This window comes from Ictidomys tridecemlineatus, unplaced genomic scaffold (genome assembly GCF_052094955.1).
Source record: "Ictidomys tridecemlineatus isolate mIctTri1 unplaced genomic scaffold, mIctTri1.hap1 Scaffold_78, whole genome shotgun sequence".
In the NCBI taxonomy this organism is placed as follows: Eukaryota; Metazoa; Chordata; class Mammalia; order Rodentia; family Sciuridae; genus Ictidomys; species Ictidomys tridecemlineatus.
Genome location: NW_027525752.1, coordinates 304,999 through 329,445, shown reverse-complemented (window position 1 = coordinate 329,445; position 24,447 = coordinate 304,999). Strand labels below are relative to the sequence as shown.

General features: G+C 41.5%; 1 protein-coding gene and 1 long non-coding RNA gene across 3 annotated transcripts; one reads left to right on the top strand and one right to left on the bottom strand.

Moving 5' to 3' along the window:
* Positions 1-2,050: 2,050 nt before the first annotated feature.
* LOC144374628 (uncharacterized) lies at positions 2,051-7,057 on the bottom strand. 2 transcript variants are annotated; one of them, XR_013433980.1, is made up of 3 exons: positions 6,993-7,057; positions 5,179-5,250; positions 2,051-2,812 (listed from the first exon to the last, which is right to left on the bottom strand). It is a non-coding gene; the product is annotated as an uncharacterized LOC144374628 (long non-coding RNA). The 2 variants fall into 2 exon arrangements; XR_013433979.1 differs by lacking the exon at positions 6,993-7,057 and adding an exon at positions 6,405-6,486.
* Positions 5,000-22,676, top strand: LOC144374627 (sulfotransferase 1C2-like). Its single transcript, XM_078037397.1, has 8 exons — positions 5,000-5,143; positions 10,406-10,576; positions 10,985-11,123; positions 15,404-15,572; positions 19,723-19,849; positions 20,344-20,438; positions 20,561-20,741; positions 22,324-22,676. Exons 3-8 carry the CDS (start codon positions 11,014-11,016, stop codon positions 22,434-22,436), a joined length of 795 nt encoding a protein of 264 aa, XP_077893523.1. The 5' UTR covers positions 5,000-5,143; positions 10,406-10,576; positions 10,985-11,013; the 3' UTR covers positions 22,437-22,676.
* Positions 22,677-24,447: the final 1,771 nt, after the last annotated feature.

The following is a 24,447-nucleotide window of genomic DNA, read 5'->3' as shown; positions in this document are numbered from 1 at the left end:
GAAAAGGTGAATTATAAATGTTTTAAGGATGTGGCCTGAAGTTCCTTCAGGCTTTTGCTGAGTTTCAAAGATATATGTGATATATGAAAGTACCGGGTGCCTTTGCCTGCAGAAATACAGACTGAAGGTCTAGCCCCAAGGTACAGGACCCAGTGGGCTAGTCTTTTTTCCCATTATTATAACAAAATAATTGAGATAAATTAACTTTAAAAGAGAAAAGGCTATATTGCCTCAGTTTCAGAGCTTTCGATCCATAATCTATTGGGTTGGAGTTAACCAATACATTAATACATTTTATCAGGAGTGTATGGTGGAAGAAACTGCTCATTTCATGATAGCCAGGGAAGAGAGAAAGAGAGAGAGAGAGAGAGAGAGAGAGAGAGAGAGAGAGAGAGAGACCTAAATCTAGTCCCACCTAAGTTTTAATAGCATAGCTAAAAAAACTGAGGGCATTGGGCAGTTAGTTGATTTTCTCTTTAAAATAAAAGAGCAAATTGCTATTAAAGAAAGGCAAATTACGCATGTTATCTTATTTTATTTTGTTCTAGTATTACAGAATATCTGAGACTAGCAATTTATAAAGAATAGAGATATATTTTTATGGCTCTGGAGGTATGGAAATCCAAGTTTGAGGGCTCACAACTGAAGAGAAGACTTTCCTGTTGTGGGATAACATGGCAGAAGGCATCACATGATGTGAGAGAGAAAGAGGGGATGAACTTTACTTTCACAATACACAATAGTGTTGTGATAACAACTTACTGAGACCTAATCACTTCTTAAAGATCGCACCTCTCAAAACTGTTGCACTGGGGATTACATTTCAAACACATAAACTTTGGGGGACACATTCAAGTAATAGCATTTGTAGGCTACATACTGTATGATTTCTCTTATATTTGTATGCATAAAATATTCACAGTAAATGAGTCCAATTGACATACAAAATAAATTAGTGGCTACCTAATGCTGATGAATAGGGGCAATGAAGGGTAACCATTAAATGGTGCAGGGTTTCTGACACTTCCTCCTGCTACTCCTCCCACTCCCCTTTCTTATTCTCCTCCTATCTTCCTCCTTCTCCTCCTCACTTTGTGTGTTGGTGCTTGGGATGGAACCCAGGCCTTCAAGCATGCTAGGCAAGTGCTATACCACTGAGCCGCACCACCAGCACCAGAGTTTCTTTGTGGGATTACAAAAATGCTCTAAAGTTGATTGTAGTGATGGTTAAACTAGTTTTAGTTTTACAACTAAAACTATTTTAAATGGGTGAAGTGAATTAGACCTCAATAAAAATGACTTCTTAAAAAAATAAGAGCTAGTTCATAGCACAGTTTACTTTCAGATAGAATCTGAGAAAGGCTTCAAGTAAAATTTCATTTTAAAGCTGATACATTTGACTCTATAAAATTTGATTAAGAATATTTTGGATAGGGAGAATAACAGGACTGAAGCAAAGAGGTAGGAAATTATAAGATGACTCCAGGGAACACTAAGTTCAGCCATGGATGGTGTCATATTAAAGAAGACCTTGAATTAATTATGACTTTTGACCATACAGGATGAGAGGTAACTGCTCTGGACTGAGCTAATTTATATGATGAACACAGTAAAGACCAGAGGAAAGAGACTGGGGAAAAGGAGAACTGATAGAAGGTTTTGCAATATCCCAGTTCACTGATATGAATGCAGAGGGAGCAACCAGAGCTGTACTTAAAACTATAAATTCTGGGATTTTAAAAACTATGGGTTTATTTTATTTTTAAATTTTGTTTTAATTAGTAATACATTACAGTAGAATGCATTTTGACACATGATACATAAATGGAGTTTAACTTCTCATTTTTCTGGTTGCACATGACATACATTTGCACTGGTCATGCAATCATATATGCACATAGGGTAATAATGTCCAATTCATTCTACTTTCGTTTCTACACCCATACCCCATCCCTCCTTTCACTTCTATCTGTCTAATCCAAAGTAGCTCTATTTTTCCCTAGAGCCTCCTCCCTTATTGTGAATTAACATCCACATAGCAGAGAAAATATTTGGCTTTTAGTTCTTTGGGATTGGCTTATTTTGCTTAGAATAATATTCTCCAGCTCCATCCATTTATCTGCAAATGCTATAATTTTGTTGTTCTTTAAGATGGAGGAATATTCTATTCTGTATATACACCACAGTTTCTTAATTCATTCATCTGTTGAAGGCCATCTAGGTTGGTTCAATAGTTTAGCTGTTGGAAATTGAGCTGCTATAAACATGGATGTGGCTGTATCATTGTAGTAGGCTGATCTTAAGTCTTTTGGGTATAAACCAAGGAGTGGGATAGCTGGGTCAAATGATGGTTCCATTCCAAGTTTTCTGAGGAATCTCCATACTGCTTTCCCAAATTACACCAATTTGCAGCCCCACCAGCAATGTATGAGTTTACCTTTTCTCCCACATCCTCATCAACTTTATTGATGCTTATATTCTTGATATTGCCATTCTCACTGGAGAGAGATGAAATCTCAATGTAGTTTTGGTTTGCATTTCTGTAATTGCTAGAGATGTTGAATATTTTTTCATATATATTTGTTGATCAATTATATTTCTTCTTCTGTGTAGTATGTGTTCAGTTCCTTAGTCTATTTAGTGATTGGGTTATTTGTAGGGTTTTATTGGTGTTAAGCATTTTGAGTTCTTTATATGGTTTATTTCTTATTTGCAGTTGTCCTCAATAAACATGTGATGATAAAAAATATTGTTAGATAGGTCAAGGAATCCAAGGTAATGCTTCAGGTGTGAAAGATGGCAGCCCCATGACCTGGAAGGAAATGGGGCAAGGGAATGAGGTAAGAGAGGGGTGGCATACATGCAGGTGGCTCTGGTATTGCAGACACCTACACAATTGGACATGAGGTATTTGAACTGCAGAGAAAGATCATGAGTTAGCCCTAAGAACTTTGGAGTCAATCAAATGAGGTTGAGTGTTGACAGCACTGGAATAAGGGAATTGGGAAGAAAGTAGAAGAAAAAATAGATTGCAATTAAACAAACAAAATCCCCTTTGGAAAAGGAGAGGAAAAGCGATGTCTGATGTCAGTACAAGGTCAAAGATGTCAAACTTTGGCAGGACAGGCAGCTAGGTGATTCTCTGGAAGAGTGCAAGGATTTCTAGAGGGGAGGGGGAACCTGACTTAGCACCAGAGGCATACATAATGGAAAAGAATTTCAGCACATGCCAAATAAATTTATAGACAAAGGTTTATTTAGGAAAATAGATACACATTCAAGGGAGAATGGGGGCAATCTCAAGAGAGGTGTCTTTGGGGTAAAGCAAAGAATACACATCCAAGAGAGACTGCACGCTATCTCCAGAGGGAAATAAGCAATCTATTGGAGTGGAGTATAAATATTTATAGGAGGCCTATGCTAGGGGCTGGACTAGAGGTGGAGCCAGGGGACAAGGACATAATTCTGCATAAGTTTTTCCTGTGCTTGACAGTTTCCCTCATTTTACAAGGATGAGGGCCAAGGGCATGTTGTAAAGAATCACAACTATTCCTGAGTGCATTCAGCATTGCAATGGCTCACAGATGTGAGAATCCATGCACCTTTGAGACTTGGTGTATCTTTCTTTTAATCCTAAATCCTTCTCTCAGTTACACTTAAATTCCAGAAAGAAATCACTAGGTCAGAACAAGGTTGGGACTTGATGGAAGAGTAGCAGTCAGTGAGTATTTAATGCATGGCTAGTCTGATTTTCCAGGTAGCCTAGGTCACTAAAATATAGTCTGTCTTCATAACTGCATGCCTTTTAAAAGTTAAGGCATGGTTAAATGAATGCATATACAAACTCTAGACTTTTGCTGTGTCTTTTCTGCATATAGGTGTTGATGAATACTGTTCGAGGAGAAAGAAAAGGAAAACCAATATTTGTAAGCAGCATGGGCTAGGAAAGATGTTTTCATTATTGGTTTTAAGCTTAAAACAACAATTGGAGACAATCACCATTTCCTACATTTTTTTTTAGGTGTAGATGGACACAACAGAATGCTGAGGATTGTACCTGGGTCCCGCCCATGCTAAGCGAGCGCTCCACTGCAGAGCCACAATCCTAGCCCCATTTCCTACATTTTATAGATTCAGAAAGGGAACCTTGGGCTAAAGAAATCACCAAAGGAGCAGGAACTTATTTGTAGCTCTTGCAGTTCCCCCATTAATGAACCCAAGTCTATTTACTCACCACTTATAAAAGAGCCCAATGACTTGAGAACAAATTATTGGGGCAAGGAAAAAGATTTACTTGGTAAGCTAGAAAAACTGAAGATAATGGACTAGCATCCTGTAAACCCGCTCTTCACACAGGTTTTAAGCCCCCTTTATCTTTAGCTAAAGGGAAAAGAAGGGGATTCAGGTTAGGAAATGATGATAAAACCGGGTGGCTGGTGATCTGTTGATTTGGCACATCATGGCATCATCAGTAATGAAGCGGGAGGAGAGAGTCAGATAAATCAATTTGGGCTGCTAGTTTAAATGATTAACAAGGGCTGGGTGCTCAGGCAGACACAGACCCTGCCTAGAAAGGAGAGGACCTGGAGGCCATGCGACTGTTTTCTCTGAAGCATAGCCTGGGTACACCCCATGTTCTGCCCATTGTGGATCCTCTGCCAGTCTGAGAGCCCTGGGGGGAGGAGCAGAGCCATGCAGTGCTGGCTTCTGCTGCAGAACTGTGGGCGCCCACAGGTGCAGTCACTGGGAGGTCATAGGAAACAAGGAGGGGTGTGCTTGCTGCGGTACATTCCTCCAGACAGCCTTGAGTTTTCAGCTCAAGACAGCTGATTGCAGAGCAGTCAAGGCCACAGTTAAGTGAACGCTGAACAATGAAAGGCAATTCTTTGTCAGGCAGGTGGCAGCGGGGTTTTCTCCTATGCAGCCAGACTCTTTCAGTAATGACTGCAGTGTACCACACCAACAGGAGAGTCTCCCCAATTGCCTCTACCTGCTGAAGGCCATTCAGCGGCAGCACAGAGGAAATTTGAGCCTCTGTGATTGCCATAGCCAGGGAACACCATCCTTTTCCTTGGAATGTGATTCCTGGGCCTACTGACCCTTGCTCAGGTCTCAAGGCTGCTGACTCTCCTGGAGCTTGAAGGTAAGAATATGGCTCAAAAGAAATGCTTTACTTACCTCATTGTACTTTTTCATCTTGTGCCATGTAGGTGTTACCAAATAGGTTAACTCAGCCAGGTCCTAAGGAAACTGAAAACAATGGCATGAAAAGTGTGTCTGATAGGTACCAGTCAAACTGTTCGATCAGTTTGATCAGATAGAATTCAGGTGATTACTCCCTAAACTTTCTCCCTGAAATCTTCTCTCCTCTGACAGTGTTTCTACAGCTAGCAAGGATCTGAGGGGAGGTGAAAAGGGCCTGGAATCCCTTCTATGGCACGGCCCTCTGCTCCCCAGCACTACCCAGCTCTCTCCACACTCCTGCTGAGCCTCCTTTCCTGAGCTTCAGTCAGGCCCCAGCACTACCCAGCTCTCTCCACACTCCTGCTGAGCCTCCTTCCCTGAGCTTCAGTCAGGTTCCACCGTGCCCTGTGACTGCCTCCACACAGTAGGGCCATGGGGATGAGAGCACATTAGACAGCCCCATCTTTAACTTTCCTAGTCCCAGACAGCTGTTTTTCTCAGCACCCTGCATACTGTGGCCTGTTGAGCTCCAGGTACCTTCCATACACAGATGCTGACTTATGATGGGGTTATATCTTGATAAGTCTATCATAAACTGAAAATGTGATAGATGATAATGCATTGATAGAACCTACCTCCCACCCATCCTAGCTCAGCCACACAGCACACTGTGGAGTGTAGCTGATTCCTCTTGTGATCATGGGGTGGCTGGGACTTGTGGCTCTTTGCCATTGTCCAGCATCAGGAGAGGATTTTACCACACACTGTAATCCTGGGAAATTATTCACATTCAAAATTCAAAGTAAGATTCCTACTGAATGCATATGGCCATTTCACCATATAAAGTCATAATTCATAAGTCGAATGCAGTTAAGAACTAAGTGCCTCTTGACTCCCATGCTCTCCTCGCACACCTCAGCCCTCAGCACCTGCCTCACTCACGGTTTTCTCAGCAGGGTTGGACAATGTGTTGACCAGGCCAGAGCTCTGGACCCACCTTCACACCTGCCTAAGGGTTCCAGATACAGAGGACCCACAGGCAGCTCAGATTCCCCCTCAAACTGAACCTAGCCATGCAAAAACTGCTCCCCTCCAGGGCTCCCACTTGAAACAAATTCTCTGACTCCCCAGCTACCCGCATCAGAAATCTGTTCACAAGCTTGACTTTCCCCGGCCGCCCCTTCCCCTCACATTTAATCATTAAGGGACATTGATTCTACCTCCCAAAGGTCTCTTAAGTCTGCTGACTTCTTCTTGTCCCCTCTGCCACAGTACTCAGCAAAGATACGATCACCAACTCCATCTGAATTGCTGCAGAACTGTCCCACTGGGCTCCAGTCCAGTCCTCCCAGTCCCCCACCCATTGTGACCTTTCTAAAGTGCAACATGTCACCTTGGGCAGTCTCCAGCTTCCCCCTATTTGGTGACCTCCTATTGCCCTTAGAATAAAAGCATACCTGAAAGGCCCTGGTAACATCATCCATGCTCACTTCTATACACTCCCCACCGTAAAGCTCTAAGCTCTAGAAATTATTTAACATGAAGAAACCTTGCTCCCTTGTTCCTCTGATCCTTTGATAAAGTTTGAATGTGGTGTTTCCCCTAATCCTCACCTCCACCCCCAACTCATGCAGGAGTTTGGTCTCCACACTATGATGTATAATATTAAAAAGGTGGAAACTTTATCTTACTATAGTGTTTAGAGGCAGGGCCTTTGCGAAGTAATCAGATTAGTTCAGGGTTGTTAGGATGGAGTCCCCACAATCAAATTTCAGAGAGGTAGAGAGACCACACAAGGAAATACACACCTACTTCCCCTATGATATGTTACACCCAAGTGGACCTTTGCAAGAGCCTGTCCAGTGTTGTTTGGACTTCAGCCTCCAGAGCTGTAAGCTAAACAAACCTCTTTATAAGTAACCTAACTTAGGTAGTTAATAATAAAAACAGAAGCTGACTAATGCAGCCCTCACCTGCTTCTCTGTCTGATGTGCCAGTCCCTTCCCATGATACTATCTAGCTTTCTATTCTAATACAGTAATGCACAGTTTAATACATGACGATAAAGCCAATAACCTTGTATCTGGCACCCAGGACAGTATATTCTAAAAACCTGCCAACTTAAAGAAGCCCCCATTTTCTCTGTCCTCTAACTTTTTAGAAGTAGCCACTGTCTTGACACTTAAGATAATCACTTTCTTTTTTAAAGTTCTATTTTGTTTCCTTTTTTATTATTGTTTTCCTCTTGTGTAGTGTTGGAGGTTAAACCTGGGGTCTCCTGCAAACTAGACAAGTGTTATACCACTGAACTACATCCTCTGCTCCCTTCTTTAGTTTCTTCAAAGTCTAATCACCTAAGTGAACATTCCTGTGCATGTCTTTTCTTTAATATGTATTTTTAGGTGGTTTTAAAAAATATACTGACTCCTCTTTATTTTTTTCAACTGTCTTGTCATTTATTTGAAGTAAGTTTATTATTGTCCTGTAGACTTTCATGTGGTTTACATTTTTAATTTTTAATTTATTTAAATTGGTGCATTAGAATTATACATAAAAGTGAGATTCATTTTGATAGATTCATATGTGCACATGACATGGTTGGATCAATTTTATTCTGCTGTTACTCCCCTTTCCCATCCCTCCTCCCCTTTCCTAACTTTCCTTCCTCTATTCCACTGTACTCCCTTCTATTTTCATGAGATTCTCCCTTCTTTAATTGCTTATTTTTCTCTATATTTTACATGTAAGAGAGAATTTTTTATCCTTAACTTTCTGAGTCTGGCTTTTTCCCCTCAGCTAGATGTTCTCCAGTTCTACCCATTTACCAGCAAATGATATAATGTCATTTTCATTTATGGTGAAGTAAAACTCAATTGTATTTATGTGTGTGTGTGTGTGTGTGTGTATGTGTGTGTGTGTGTGTGTGTGTGTGTGTGTGTGTGTGTGTGTGTGAATAGACGGATGGATGGATAGATAGATAGATCACTTTTTCTTTATCCATTCATCTATTGACAGGTACCTGACTGGTTCCATAACTTGGCTTGTAAAGTGTGCTGCTATACACATTTGTATGGAGGTATTGCTATAACATGCTGATCTTACTTATTTTAAGTAGAGTAGCTTGGTCATAGAGTGAGTCCATTCCCAGCCTTTTGAGGATTCTCCATACTAATTTCCAAAGTGGTTGTACTCATTCACAGTCCCGTCTACAATATATAACTATACTTTTTTCCTCACAACCTCAACAGCATGTATTATTATTTATATTTTTGATGATTATCATTCTAATTGGACTGTAGCTTTGATTTGCATTTCCTTAAATACTAAGGATATTGAACATTATTTTCATATAGTTTTTGTCCATTTGCATTTCTTCTTTTGAAAAATATCTTTTAATTAATTATTTGTCTATTGATTGGGTTGTTTGATTTGGGTTTTGGTGTTTTTTTGAGTTCTACCTATATTCTGCATAATAAACTCCTGTTGGAAGAGTAGCTAGCAAAGATTTTCTCCTCTCTTTGTGTTCTTAATTGTTTCCTCTGTTGTGCAGAAGTTTTTTTAAATCTGAAGCAATTCCATTTATTTATTATTGGTCTTATATATTGACTTACATTTTCATTTCATTGTCGTGATATATTTTAATATTAATTTCCTTTAAACCGATATTTGCTTACTGATTTGGGTTCCATGTATGTGGTAGGACCACTTCATAGGTCATGTGTCTTCTACTGAGAGGCACACACTGTCCAATTGTCTTTAATTTCGTGATGTAAACTGTGCTATGGGGTTTCTCTCTCTGGGAGGGCAAGGCCATTTGAAAGCTAGGTTTGGCCAAGCTGGGCTGCCAGTTCCCCCACCCACTCTATGGAATCATGGAACCAGCTTCTGTTATTGAATTTCCAACAATCATTTACTATTACATTTTCTGTAAGGACCCTTTAATCTCCAAAGTTCTGTCACTCACATTATGCAAGAACTGAGAACTAATTTATACAGGCATTTAGCCTAACACATGACAAATCAAAGTGTTTGATACGTGCTGGGTTTTGACTATTATCATCTCATTAATAGTAGTATTAATAAATATCTCCTGAAATCCCAAGAGTAACAGTGGCCCACTACTTCTGTCTTCCTCCTTTTGTGCTTTTAAAAGCCTTATTTTTAATGCAACTTTTTTCAAAACAACAACAACAAATGCAAAGATGAACAAAGACTTTGAAAAGACATTTCTACAAAGAAATAAACACTTAGCTCATGAGAATACGTACAACGTCATTAGTCATTAGGGATATGCAAATCAAAACCACAATGAAATACAACCTCATCCTCATCAGGACAGCTATTTTTAAAAACCCAGAAAACATCTTGTGTTGGTGATAATATAGAGAAATTGGAGCCTGTGTACTGCATGTGAGAACGTGAAATGATATAGCCACTGTGGAACATGGTGCAATAGGTTTTTCCCAAAATTAAACATATAATGTTTAATTTGGAGAATTACATTTCTATGTATTTACCCCAAAGTATGAATAATGGGAACTCAAAGAGATATTTATATACCCATCTTCATAGCAGCATCAATCACAATAATCAAAAGGTAGAAACAACCCAAGCTTCCATAGATGAATTAATGATAATCAAATACAGCACATGAGCAAAGAATATCATTCAACTTCAAAAAGGAAGGAAGTCCTGCAACATTACACAACATGGATTAATCATAAAACTATTAAGCTAAGTTAAACAGGCCACTCACAAAAAGGCAAATACTATATGATTTTACTTAAGTAAAACAACTAGTGTTTGTGGAAACAGAACAAAGAATGGTGGTTTTCAGTGGCTGAAGAATGGAGAATGAGGAGTTAGTGATGAATGAGTACAGTATTTCTATTTAAGAAAAAGAAAATGTTCAAGAGGTGGGTAGTAGTGATGAGTGCACAACAATGTGAAAGTAATTAATGCTACTGAATTATACAATTAAAAATAGTTAAAATGCTCAATTTCATGTTATGTGTATTTTACCACCAGTTTTTTTTAAAAAGAGAGAGAGAGAATTTTAATCTTTTATTTTTTAGTTTTCAGCAGGCACAACATCCTTGTATTTGGTGCTGAGGATCGAACCCGGGCTGCACGCATGCCAGGCGAGCGGGATACTGCTTGAGCCACATCTCCAGCCCCACCACCAGTTTTTTTAAAGAAAGCTATTTTCTTTTCCCGTAAGGACTCTCCACCGCAAGATACTATGGCCCCAACCTCGAATTTGAAGAAACAGTCACAACTGAAAGAGGTGGCAGGGATCCCCCTGCAGAGTACCACTGTAGACAACTGGAGCCAGATCCAGAACTTTGAGGCCAACCGGACGATCTTCTCATCTGTACTTACCCTAAAGCAGGTGATTGTGGGGTAGGGCAACAGCAGAGACCTCACCCTGCTAAGTCAGTATGCCCCAGGACAGAAGTCGCGCTCCTTGCTGTTCTAGGAGGGGGCTTAGGCTTGGATGCCTGGCATCCCTGGATTCTCGGAAGGGGCTGCAGCATATCAGTGCTGGAGGCCCCACCTGCTGCGCTCCGCCATGCCCTGCTCTTGGGTGTTTGTGAGCTTTTCCTTTGCTGCTCCACGCCAAGTATAGACCCAAAGTCTGTCCCGCATGGACGTCCATCTCTCATGGCAAACAGGATCCTGGACCCAGAGGAGGTTGAAGCCAACAACAGACTCCATGTCCCTTCATCCTTTCCCTCAGCAGCTTCAAGAAGATTATCTAAACGTTTTCTGCTTCTTGCCTTTCTCTTCTGACTCTCAGGAACAACATGGATTCAGGAAATTGTGGACATGATTGAACAGGATGCAGATGTGGAGAAGTGCCAGCGAGCCATCATCCAACACCGCCACCCTTTCATTGAGTGGGCTCGGCCTCCCCAGCCCTCCGGTGAGTCCCTCTGGTGAGTTCCAGAGAGTTCACAGATACACACACACACACACACACACACACACACACACACACACACAGAGAGAGAGAGAGAGAGAGAGAGAGAGAGAGACAGAGACAGAGAGAGAGACAGAGACAGAGACAGAGACAGAGACAGAGACAGACACTTCCCAAAGCTGAGCATTACAGAGATCCATGTAATAGAAACTTGGGAACACAAATAAATAAAGCTATGAAAATGAAGCAGTGTAACTCTAGCATGGAGATCTGGAGTTCTTAGAAAACTGTTGATGGTGATCTGATAAACCTTTCCACTGCCTTAAGAAATGAAGTTCCTGGTCTGATTGATATGCATAAGAACTTGTAACCTTGTCCAGGTGTATCTGCAAGCCAAGATACCCTTGAGGTCCTTCTGGATCTAAGTTCCTATGTAGGTGACACTGGCTTTGCAATTCAATGCCTTATGTTCTCCATCTCTTAATTATCTGTGGAGTGCCAACTCCATACACAGGCTAACCTCTGTTTGCCTAACTGGGATTCATTCCATGTGCCATCAAGATCTTCCATTTTTCTTTGTCTCTGATTATGACTCCACAGCAGGGTAAATCTAGACAACTGGGGTTCAAATCCTGGCTATGTCACTTATACCATGACTTTTAGCAAGTTATTTAACCTTTCTCTATAATTTACTCAGCTACAAAATAGCCACAGAATAGCACCTACCTCAATTAGTTGTGAGGACTAAGTGAGTTAATATATGTAAAAAGCTTGAAACAGTGCCTGTCAAGGTATCTCATGGTAAAGTATTGTTGACAGCTACCTCTCCAGGATAAATCACTTGCCCCAGGGTGCCATTTGGTCCTTGGACCAACCAAGCCCAAATTTTTATCTTGTTTCTACATCCTGCCCCCCCCCCCCCCCCCCCGTCAACATTGTTTAATCTCTGACAATTGGGAGATTAAAAAGAGAGAAAATCCTGAGCAAGATTTCTAATGAGGTTTCTTGCCAGTGAGGAGCACAATGTCCCATCACTAAGTCAGAAAAAAACAAGACAGAGCCTCCCTCAGGTCATCCCAGCAGCTGTAGGATTTTGAAGAAGCCAGGTAACCAGTCCCCAGTTTGGCATGTCATATGGAAGCCAAGACGGTTCTTTATGAATCAAGGTGCCCTGAGTCCAAGGAGGAACAAACAGTCTCAGGTTTTCTTTCTTCCCAGCCACTGACAGAGGGGTACTCAGTGGAGACTCATCCATGCCGTGGTTATTCCAGGATAGACAGTCTCTGCCCACAGAGGTGAGGTGTGCCCCTAGAGGAGGAGGGTAGTGAATGACACCGACTCATGCACGTGAGTCCAGGGTCAAAACCTCTGGAGTGGATGGGCACCACTGGGCCATGAACAAGCTAGTCCATCTCCTTCCTAGGGCCCTTGCACCCTCTGACCAAATCCCAGGTACAAAGACATTCCACACCAAAAGCATAGAGTCCAACAGGAATACATTTGGAAAGACTGAGAAAATGTGCACACATGTGGGTGTGTGAACTACATATAGGTAAAATCTAGGAGTAGCCCACTCAGTTCCACACTCACTACAGGCCCCGGACTGCTCATCAGACATCTTGCATCCACTGGCCCTCAATAAGTCATGGTTCCATGGAAGAGAAAAATGCAGACAATACGTACACCACAATCAGTGGGTGAGTCAGAGGTGAGTACGGAGTGCTCTGGGCAGAATGAGAGGAGCATGGCCAAACTGCACTCCTGGAGGGACCAGAATGATCAGCTGTCACTGTCCTTGTTGACTCTTGCCTCTCTCTTCTGCCAGACCCCAAGCTCCTTGAAGGCAAGAACTATTTAACTATTAGCTACTTAACGTTGTACCCCCTGGGGCTATTTCCACAACGCAAGCTGAACTACTTCTCTCATAAAGACACAGGATATATGTATGGCTCAAATCCCAGGGCTAGGACCTCAGTGCAGATGATGAGGGCCAAAAATGACTGACTCCATGGGTCCCCTGCTCCCTGCCAGTTAGATGAAAATGGGTTCCATGGCCTCAATAGGGATGAAAGCAGGAGGGAAGACTCATGTCCTCTACACAGGGAGCCTGGAGCAGGGGGACCCATGTGGACAGACGGGCAGAGTTAGAGCAGGAGACCAGAAAGGAGCTGAGGAAAGGCAAGGCAAGTTAGAAAATCCTTACTGAGAAGTATGAATTTAATGGCCTCCAAAAGTGGCTTTCCAATTTTCTTTTTAATACCAGAATGCTCTCTTATTTAAAGAAAAAAATGTTGGTACTGCATGATCCAGCAATGTCACTTTTAGGCAGATATCCAAAAGAATTGAAAACAGGGACTCAAACAGAGTTTATAGCAGCATGAGTCACAATAACAAGAGAAGCAAGCACAAAGAAAATGTAGTATATACATACGACGAAACACAATTCTGACGTATGCTGTAACATGAAGAACACTGAAGACGTGTTAAGTGAAATAAGCCAAATGAAAAAGAGCAAATACTGTGATTCCACTTATATGAATACTTAAAGTAGTCAAATACAAAGAGACCGAAATCAGAATTGTGGTTGCCAGAGACTTGGAGAAGAATTGTGGAGTTAGTGTGAAAGGGCACAGAGATTCAGTTTGGGAAAATAAAAAAGTTCAGGAAATACATAGTCATACAACAATGCAAACATGCTTAAAGTTGCTGAAATGTATACTTAGAAATGGTGTAGATGGGGCTTGGAGTATAGCTTAGTGGTAGAACATGTGCTTAGCATGCCCGAGTCCTGGGTTCAGTCCAAGGCACACACACAAAAAGGTTAAGATGGTTGTTATGTGAAACTGTGATACCAATTTCTTAAAACCTCATTGGAGATTCCCATAAATAAAGTTGAGATGATCAGAATGTTAGTGTAAATGCTAATGCTAAAGTGAAAGTTTGGGGAGAAAATGTGAAGAGCTGTGGAGATGAGAGATCATGCCAAGCTTCCAAGAAGAACTCTTTCTCAATGGGAGTGGCTCAAAAGCAGCCGTGATTTGAAAGCACTAGGTCTGCATGCTTCAAGGTGTCCACACACGGATGTCAGCTCCAGACCGGGCCCTCCCTGTTGAAGGGCTCAGTTCTCATGCTCTTTCCTGGGATCTAGCAGAGAGACTCCCTCCTCCTCAGGGCCAGTAGAACAGCCATTCCCATAACACTTAAAGACTGCCCAGGAGCCTGGTTGACAGGGTGGAGGGAAGTTGGCATCCAGAACACTCCCAGCACCACACTTTTTAGAAGGCAAAATAGAGTTTACAGGTGTGCCCAGAACAAAGGACAAGAGGCACAGAGAGGCCTCTTCTCCACAGTTTCCTTCCCGATGAGGCCCAGCCTTGAAAAACAGGCACTGAGAGAAGAGGCCTAGCTCCTCAGTCAGCTGAGGGCACTTTGATTACAGGCTTAGAACAGAGACCTGACCCCCTGCCAGCACTCACACCAGCCAGCAAGATGGGAGTTTGTGTGGAAGCCACTTCTAAGTGTAGCTCCCTGCTGCACATTTAAAGTGACATGTTATTTTATGTCATTTCTTATTTCTTTATTTTATAAATACCCTCCCTCAGCAATCAGCATTCTTGACCCTTCATGCAGAGGGATCTTCACCCATCATATACAAGTGGTCCAAGTTCAACTGTGTCACCTAAGCACATCGATTCACTCCAGATCTTTGGAGCAATTTTGATTTTCAGCACTGACTCCTTTGGCTCTCCATGGCAATTTACCTGAGCCTCTGATTGCTACACTAGAGTTGACACTCCTTAGAAAGAAGACGTTTGCTTTATTTGTTGTCTTTTCCCCATAACCTCAGTTCAACACAATATCGCATACAGCAAATACCCAATAATGGTATAAACGAAAGAGTAGAATTCATGACTTACATGCCAGGAAATGTCTATGGTTTTAGAGTTGGAAAAAGTGATTGGCATAGGCCAGTCACATATGGTTGGCTCTAGCTGGCTGGAAGGTGAGAGCCCTGCTCTCTGGTCCTGGTGGGCTCCATCTCAACACGATACAATGGTCCATCTCCTTATCTTTGAAGTAATGAAGTAGCTTAAGTTGAAGCTCCCTTATAGCCATCATGTTGTCATTCTTCAAAATGAAAGTAATATCAGTAAATGACTATGAAATCCCAAAAGAAAGCCAAGAAACCAACAGAGAGATAAGTGCATAATGAAACATTCTGGACAGAGCCTGAGACACAAGGTCCCCTCACTGTGCTTACACCATACAGATGTATCCTCTTGAATTATTTTAAAGGTGTGGAAAAAGCCAATGTGATGCCTGCTCCACGGATACTAAGGACTCACCTTCCTACTCAGTTGTTGCCATCATCGTTCTGGGAAAACAACTGAAAGGTAGGATAAGTTCAGCCACCTGGTGGCAGGAGGAGAGGAAGCCCACCCAGAGTGAGGCCTCCGGACCCCAGGTCAGAACTTCCTCCTCCACATCTTTACCTCTCCTCTACTTCTGAAGGGTTGGCAGCTTCTCAACAGTAAGGGAAAATGCAAGGTTCTATGTTCAGTGGACAGTTTCCACAAGGGCACTCCCGCAGACAGTTTCCACAAGGGCACTCCCGTGGACAGTTTCCAAGAGACCTGGAGGCAGAAGCTGTACTGAATTTCTACAGAGAATAGACATGGGGAGGCATGAGGATCCACTGCTCTGAAGAGCAAGGATTGCTATGAAGGAAAGAGTGAGAACAGGGGCCACAGGCTGGGCCATGGGGAGAGGGAAAGGGGAATAATAAAAAGCCTTGCAGATTGTTCAAAAGGGAAAGTTGATGAACAGAGGGAGCCATGAGTGCTCTTGAGGAGGCCCTTGGCCACAGCCCTGCGCTCCTTGTTTTACTCATTCTGGGACTTTATTTATCATGGACATCAGTGCGTGTTGAATTTCTGTCACCGCATAGGGCAGTAAAACATGTCTTCTGATCTGCAAAAGATGAGAACTGTGTACCAAGGGGAGGCAAGAGCACAGACTGAATACGGGGAACTGCTTTCTCAGCAGTGGAAACAGATGGGAATGACTAAGAGGGCAATCTCAGGATGACAGGAGTGCAGGGGGAAGACTCACATCAAATGACATGGCTTCCTTTTGGAAAACCTGGGTGAGGAGTGAGAACTTCTGTTTCCAGGATGATGTTTTGTATACAAAAACATTTGTATACCACCCATGAATGCTGCAGGACATAGCAGAATTCCCTTTTTAAATGCATAACTGAGATGGGTTTAAAAGTAAGGAAAGTCCCTAAGTTCTAAAAATGAAGAGGGAAATAAAACTCAGAGAAGTAAATTAGGCCTGGATCTGTCTGGGGAAATTTGGTGACCTGGATAATCCAGCAACTTAAATTTTGATGGCTGCAAATGCACAAGGCCAAAGCCAAGGATATCAGGAACCAGAGGAATAAGGAGTATAACTGGGATACTGAAAGGTCGAATCCTCAATGGTGGGTGGAGACGGTGAAGGAGAACCCAGGGAGCCTGTCTTGAGCCTGCTCTTAGCTCCCCTGAGAATGTGTGCCCACTGTCCTCCTCTCTCAAAACTTGGGGTTCAAATTGGCCTTCCTCATGCTGTTCAAGAAAATACAATAAGTCAAATCGGCATATAGTAACTGTCAGTGTTCCCAGGATCCCTGGCAGGCACATGGTCTGGAAGAATACAGTTTCTGCCCAGGCCCCACAAGATACCCACCTGAGCTCACCATCCCACATTACAAAACACAGAATTAGCCAAGATACTGAGATTGAGATAGAGGTGATAGATAGATAGATAGACAGACAGACAGACAGATAACAAGCAGCAGAGTTAGACCTCAAGAACTTTACTTAACAATTTATCACCTATAGAAATAAAAGAAGAGGTCTGGGAAGTACTAGGGTGTTTTCCTAACATACAAAGTTCTGGTTTCATTTACAGCACTGGAAAGAAAAAAAGAGAGAGAGACAAAGAAAGAAGAAAAAAGGGAAGGAGGAAGGAAGGAAGAATAGGTTGTATAAAGAAATGAAAGATTGAATCAAAATTAAAATACAGGAATAACATATAATTAGAAACAGAACTATTAAAGAAATATATGTCAGTTATTGAAATTTAAAACCCCCAAATAGGCTAATATGCAGTATAAATACCGACGAATACCAAATTCATGAACTTGGAGAGGGGATGAAGTCTTGTGACTAGAGGTCAGAAATATGAGAAGAGATTCACAAGCTGGCAAGAAACAGTGAAGTGAAAGACAACTGAGGTTTAAAAGCTTAAGAATTCAGGTGTTTCTTTTTTTAATATTTTAAGAAACGTGTTCATTGGTGGAGAAGACGGATATAGGACTTAGGCAACAGTGGCAGAGTAACCAACTTGGAAAGCAGGGCTTCTCAATCTCAGCCCTTGTTTTATAATTTTGTTTTGTTTTTGCTTAAAAGACAAATGGGATTTGTTCAAAGTGATGTGGTAAGTAATGCAGACACAGAAATGACCGTCATGAAGAGTGTTTTGTGCTCACAGTTCCCTAGAAACAGAAGGTACCGCATGCCACATAGAGCCATATAGGGAAGCACCAGGTCAGTCAGGATGCAGAAAGATGAGATAAAAATATGTACAAGAGCCATTATTGTGGTTTCTGCAGGATGGGGACAGGAGATGCAAGGTAGGCAGGCTTCGAGCTGGGTGGTTTGAACAATTTCAGCAGACTCTGGGGCATAGGACTGCGTCTGATTGTCTGGTACCTGCCCTGTGTTGAGTGGGCAGGTGGACAGTGGTTCAGAGTATGGGAGCTTCATAAAGGAGGAGGTGAAACTGTGGGCTCTGGATTGGTTGGCTGCATATTTACTAGACCTAGGAATGAGCTACTCCTAGAAAGGATACTCCCTCTAAAAACAGAAAGGTTCCAAAATGTCCAAGTATCAGAATAGAGAACATAAAAGATAGTTTAATATGAATAAATAAAGCACTACTGATATTTTGAGCCAGATAATTCTTTCATGTGGGTGGAAGCAGAAGATCTCTCCTATGTATTTTTTATTAATTTTAAAAATTTATATATGACAGCAGAATGCACTACAATTCATATTACACATATAGAGCACGATTTTAGATATCTTTGGTTGTATACAAAGTATGTTCAAACCAATTTTTGTCTTCATACCTGCACTTTGGATAATGATGACCATCACATTTCACCATCATTTCTAACTCCATGCACCCTCCCTTTCCCTCCCACCCCTCTGCCCTATCTTGAGTTTGCCTATTCCTCCTATGCTCCCCCTCCCTACCCCACTATGAGTCAGCCTCCTTATATCAGAGAAAACATTCGGCATTTGTTTTTTTGGGATTTAACATTATCTCCTCCAACTCTATCCACTGACCTGCAAATGCCATGATTTTATTCTCTTTTATTGCTGAGAAAATTCCATGGTGTATAAGTGCCACATTTTTTTCATCCATTCAACTACTGAAGGGCATCTAGGTTGGTTCCACAATTTAGCTACTGTGAGTTGTGCTGCTATAAACATTGATGTGGCTATGTCCCTGTAATATGCTGTTTTTAAGTCCTTTGGGTATAGGCTAAGGAGAGGAATAGTTAGGTCAAATGGTGGTTTCATTCCCAGATTTCCAAGGAATCTCCATACTGCTTTCCTTATTGGCTATACCAATTTGCAGTCCCACCAGCAGTGTATGAGTGTGCCTTTTCCCCCACATCCTCACCAACACTTATTGTTGTTTGTCTTCATAATAGCTGCCATTCTGATTGGCGTGACATGAAATCTTAGTTTTGTCTCCTGTGTATGGTAGAGTATTGTTCAGCATTCCTGACCTTTACTCACTAGATGCCAGCATCACTGTCCCAGTGTCACAACTAAAAATGTCTCTGGTGATTGATAAATGTCTCTGGTGGAAAATATCATCCCTGATTATGAACCACTGTTTTACGGTGAAAATCAGCAAGCACTGAAATAACTGTTCATGGGTCCTGGGTGGATAGTTGAGAGGGCACTTTGGGGCTGATACAATAAATGTGAATTTACCTACCTCTCTCATTTTATAATAATGAGACAAAAGTTGGTTAAATGAAAAATTGTGAAGAGGAAGGTTTGAATTTGAGGTCAAAGTGACACATAAAGGGGTGCTTTGTAGGGGCAGAGCTGAAGCGACTAGAGATAGAAATAATAAATTGGAGAGGCCAGAAGGAAGACAGTAACTCTTTTCTTGTTCCACAGTCCACACCCTAACCACGAAGCTATCCTGTTTCACCAGGAAACCAAGATGAGTTTGTCAGAGGCTCATCCACATGCATGTGGCATTTTTTAGTCACACGACAGGTCATCCTTTCTAAAGGAGGATTTAGCCCCCTGCCACCAGTGGGGATCAGGTTAGCTAATTAAAGTCTTAATAGGACCAGGTTGAAAACAGAGTATAATTGGCAAAGATACACGGAGAGTGGTGAGAGATTACAAAGCCACACTGCCAGCTCCGAAGTGCTAAACAGGTGTGTGTAGACAGCCTCAGGAAGACTCAACCCAGGTGGACTTTGTGAAAATCCATTTCTATACCATTTTTCACCCATCTGTCTCCTTACCCTAAAGTTCCTTTATGTAGCTCGAAATGCCAAAGACTGTATGGTTTCCTACTACCATTTCCAAAGGATGAATCAAGTGCTACCTGACCCTGGAACCTGGGAAGAGTATTTTGAAACCTTCATTGATGGAAAAGGTAAAAGAAAATGCTTCGTGTACCTGTATCCCCATTCTAGTGAGACGGATTCAAGAGAATCAGACATGACATTTGATTCTCTACAACTTTGCCTCTTTAGGTAAGTCCTGCCCTGGATGGGGACCAGGCAGAGCAGCTTGGCTGCTTTTCCACTATAGACCCACAGCCCTCAGTAAATATCTCCCACCTGATTAGAAAGTCGGTGTTCTGGGCCACAGGTTCTGTTGAGGCAACCTCATTCCAGAGGGATTGCGATCTCAGTGAGGGTACCATGTTTGTGCATCCTCAACAGGAAGACACTTTGGGTAGCATGTTTGGACAAATAACCCCAAGCCCGACCCAGTCCACATGACCATCAAAATCAAACAGATCAGGACTCTTAGGAGGTATCTGATGCAGAGTCTGTCCCATTTACACTTCAAATCAACAAAAACCCTGACCCTCAGAAGGTTCTGTGCCATTTCTATGTAGGCTGCTCTTTGTGTCTGTTACAGTGGGTTGGGGCTCCTGGTTTGACCATGTGAAAGGATGGTGGCAGAAGAAAGACACACATCAGGTTCTCTTCCTCTTCTACGAGGACATAAAGAAGGTGAGTAAAGAGACACAGACCCAGGAACAGAGAAACTTGAAGCTGTTCAGGGCTGTACTTCTGAGAAAGAATCACGGCTTTCTGAAACTCATCCATCCCATTCAATGTCACCCTCACCACAGGACCCAAAACATGAGATTCAGAAAGTGGCACAGTTCATGGTAAAGAGCTTGGATGAAACGGTGCTGGATAAAATTGTCCAAGAGACATCATTTGAGAAAATGAAGGAGAATCTCATGACAAATCGTTCTACAGTTCCCAAATCCATCCTGGACCAGTCCATTTCCCCCTTCATGAGAAAAGGTTTGTGGGGCCTTGTCACAAATGCTGAGCCTGCCTGGTAACATTGCCAAGATGATACTGGGTTTCACTAATTCCAAAGCCATGAACTGACTATTCATGATACCTGGTTCTAATAAGGCTAGGCACTTGAACCTGTTGTAGTAGACAAAGCTCTGCAAATAGCAAAGGAAATGCAACCTTGTAAATGAATAAAGGCAGGAGCAACTATTGATCCAGAATTCACAGAGACTCCTGGACCTACCTAATGATCTGGGACTTAAGCAGCAGGAGGTCACAACTCTTTGCTCTATGAATCCACCACTTAAAAGGCTCAGCTACTGTCTACATTAGGTATATCTTCTGTCATGACCCATTTCCTCTCTCTCTGCCCATTGTAACTTTAACTTACATTATAGTTTCTACTGAAATTATTTCATTGCCCTTTCCATCTAAAAGAATACTCAATGCTTCTGAAACAAATCAAATGATTCCATTTCTTTTCAAATAGCTGATGGTGATTTTGCAAATAGCCCTTCTTTAGGCCCTTACATATCTACCTTTCTATACACACTCTTCCTTTTGTCTCATACAAACACAGAGATATGTATACCATATGTAGTTATCCTATACAAATTTGCCCACCAGAATATGAAACATCTCTTCAGGGCAACGCATATAGATCCAAGCCCCTCACTGCTTTTAGAAGTCCTCTGTAATATCAAAGTGGCATAATAAACATTCATAATTCACCCATCTGTTTTTCTAGTGATAGGGAAGTTATCATTGCCTTCAGTTTTCATCTTTATGAATAATGTTACAATGAAAATTTTTGGGCATAGTCGTTATTTCCTGATACTTTTCTGTCACATAATTTTTCAGAAGAGACATTGGTGGAACAAAGAACATTTTCTAATATGAAATTATTTTAATCACTGCTTAGTGAAAAATAGTATCTCCTTCTAACTATTTTCAAATTCTTTTATGTTGATATATAATCTAAATACAAAAATGCTCAGATCTTAAGCATACAGTTTAACATACTTTTTAAATATATGTAGCCATACAACCAGCACCCCAATCAAGATATCATTTTCATAACTCCAGAAGGGACCCTCTCATACCCTGTTTTTATCAATATGTACCTGCAGAGACAAGTGCTATTCTAATCTCTATCCTGTAGATTGGTTTTACTTATTCTTGATGTCATACATATGGAATCACACAGTACACATTTTTATGTCTGGGGCCTTTGGTCATATAACATCTAGAGATTTCTCCATGTGGTGTATTTCCATAGTGCATTTGTTTTTATGACTCTGTAGTGCCACTGTGTGACTCTACTGTAGGTGGGCTGGGTCATTCTGGGTCACCAGCTTTTGGCACCAGTCATGATTAGATTTAGAAGCCCATCCTCCTGCACTGACCCTCAGAGGGCTGCTTCCCATAGCAGGTAGCTGCAGAGGGAACGGAGTTCATTGAGGGGTAACTGGGTGAGTCAGGCTACTGACAGCCAAGCCTAATGTGGGTGCTCCACTCATTAACTTGGGTCCACTCAGTCTGTCCATAAGAGAATGACAACTCCTATCTGGTTTCCATCTTCTAGGAACTGTGGGGGATTGGAAAAACCACTTCACTGTGGCCCAGAATGAAAAGTTTGATGAAATATATAGGGAGAAGATGAAAGGAGTCACTATAAACTTCTGCATGGAACTCTGAGGAGGTAGTAAATAAAAAGTTGGAAGACAAGAACACAAACGCTGTCTTCAATCCTCAGCCACAGCCAGATGCATCTCTGAAAGCACATTGGAAATGTTTATGATTGTGGTACAAACCATTTCTGTAATTATGAACCATATGTCACAGCTTTGCAAAAAGGATCATGTCTAATGCCTATTTTCTCCTCTATTTTTTCCATACTAAGAATAAGACATCTTAATAAACTAGGTAAAAATATAACACTTAAATACTACAAGGATTTTTATAATCCCCATTCTTTTGGGAAGTGTATCCATTTTCTAGGGTGCAATATAACAATATCTTGAGAACAAATACACAAATATTACATAAAATATATACTAACAACATGAAATTCTGATGTCTGCTCTGACCACTTGGGGGACACTGGTCTGGGCTCAATCCGGAGGTTCTTCCTGGTCACAATGGGAAGAGAAATAATGGGAAGGGATACAACCCTAGTGCTGCCAGAACTGAGAAAATATATTCTGAGCACCCTGATTGTAAGCAGAGAATGAAAGGAAAGGCCAGAGAGTGAATGTCAGAAGTCTAAAATATGATGAAGAGGGACAAGGTGCTAGGCCATATAGGAAAAAGCAGGAGGGTGTTGTTCGGGAGCCCAAATGAGATCCTGGTAAAGGCAGAAAGTAGGGGAAGTGACTGATGTCAGCAGTGTCAGCCCGGGTGTGGTGCTCAACATGGAGACAACTGAGGCTCAGCTTCACTGCCATACACTCTGGGGAATAGTTCCTGACCAAGTTAGGTGTCCTTTGGACTCAATTCCCATATTTTCCCCTATTGCTTATCTGTAGGTCCCACTACATTGTAAATCTCTTGGGGTTTGGTTCCATATCTTAGTCACCATTTTACTCCCAGTGCCTAATGCATACAGCACAGGCCAATACAAACTTGTTGCATGAGCGAATGAAAGCATAGAATACAGGAAGGAAGGCATATTTCAAATTACTAATTCCAAACGTTGACCCTTTTCTTTTAGACCCAAATCAGAGGGTGCGCTAAGCCAAATAAAATACTGATTTCTTTTCATTACTGCTCAATTTAGGACCTGAACTTTCCCCCAAAGTCCCATGTGTTAAAGACTTGGATTCCAGTGTGTTCCTATTGTGTGGTGATGAACCCCCAGAGGAAAAGCTTAGTGGGACTTTTCCAGGTCATTGGAAATATGCCCTCAAGGAGGATAGTGGAACCCAGGCTCTTCTTCCTGTATTACTTCTTAGCCATGGGATGAGCAATTTATCTCTGCCCTGCATTTGCACCACGCTGCCTCCATACCAGAAGCCTAAAAGTAATATGTTTAACCAATCATGGACTAAAACTTCAAAAGTTTGAATCAAAGTAAGTGATTGTATCAGGAATTGTTTCAGTAATGGAAAGCTGACTAACACAATCACCATGTTCTGCCAATTCTAAATGATATCAATGGTAAAATACCCCTCTCTGGAAAAAAAAAAGAATCTTCCATTGGCCCAACTTTTAAACAATTGTTTATGTTGATTCCATACAGTTAAAAACACTTAGCTTTAAACATATGTAAGTTTCAAATTAACATGTTTGTTACGTTAAAAAATCATCTGTATCTTCACTGGATTATATTTTTCTGTTATTTGGTTCTATGTCTTATTCACCTCTGTATGCAAACTGATTCATAGATTCACCTGGTAAAACCTTCCATAATAAACAGATGCTATAAGAATTCATAACAAGAAAGAAAGCCTGCACTACAAAGCATACACAATGAAATATTTCATGAAGCAAAAATTAAAAATAAAAACCAGCATAGAGATGCATTACACTAGAAGAAAAATCAAATGACAACCAAGTCTGAATTACACTTCAGAAATAAATCAGAATGGCAGGAAATAGAAACCATCTCCCTGTAAGGATAAAAGTCAGTGAAGAAAGTAGAGAAGAGAGGCAGTTCAACACCGACACACATTTATTCAGTGAAAACCTGCAGATGGGGGCCCAGTGG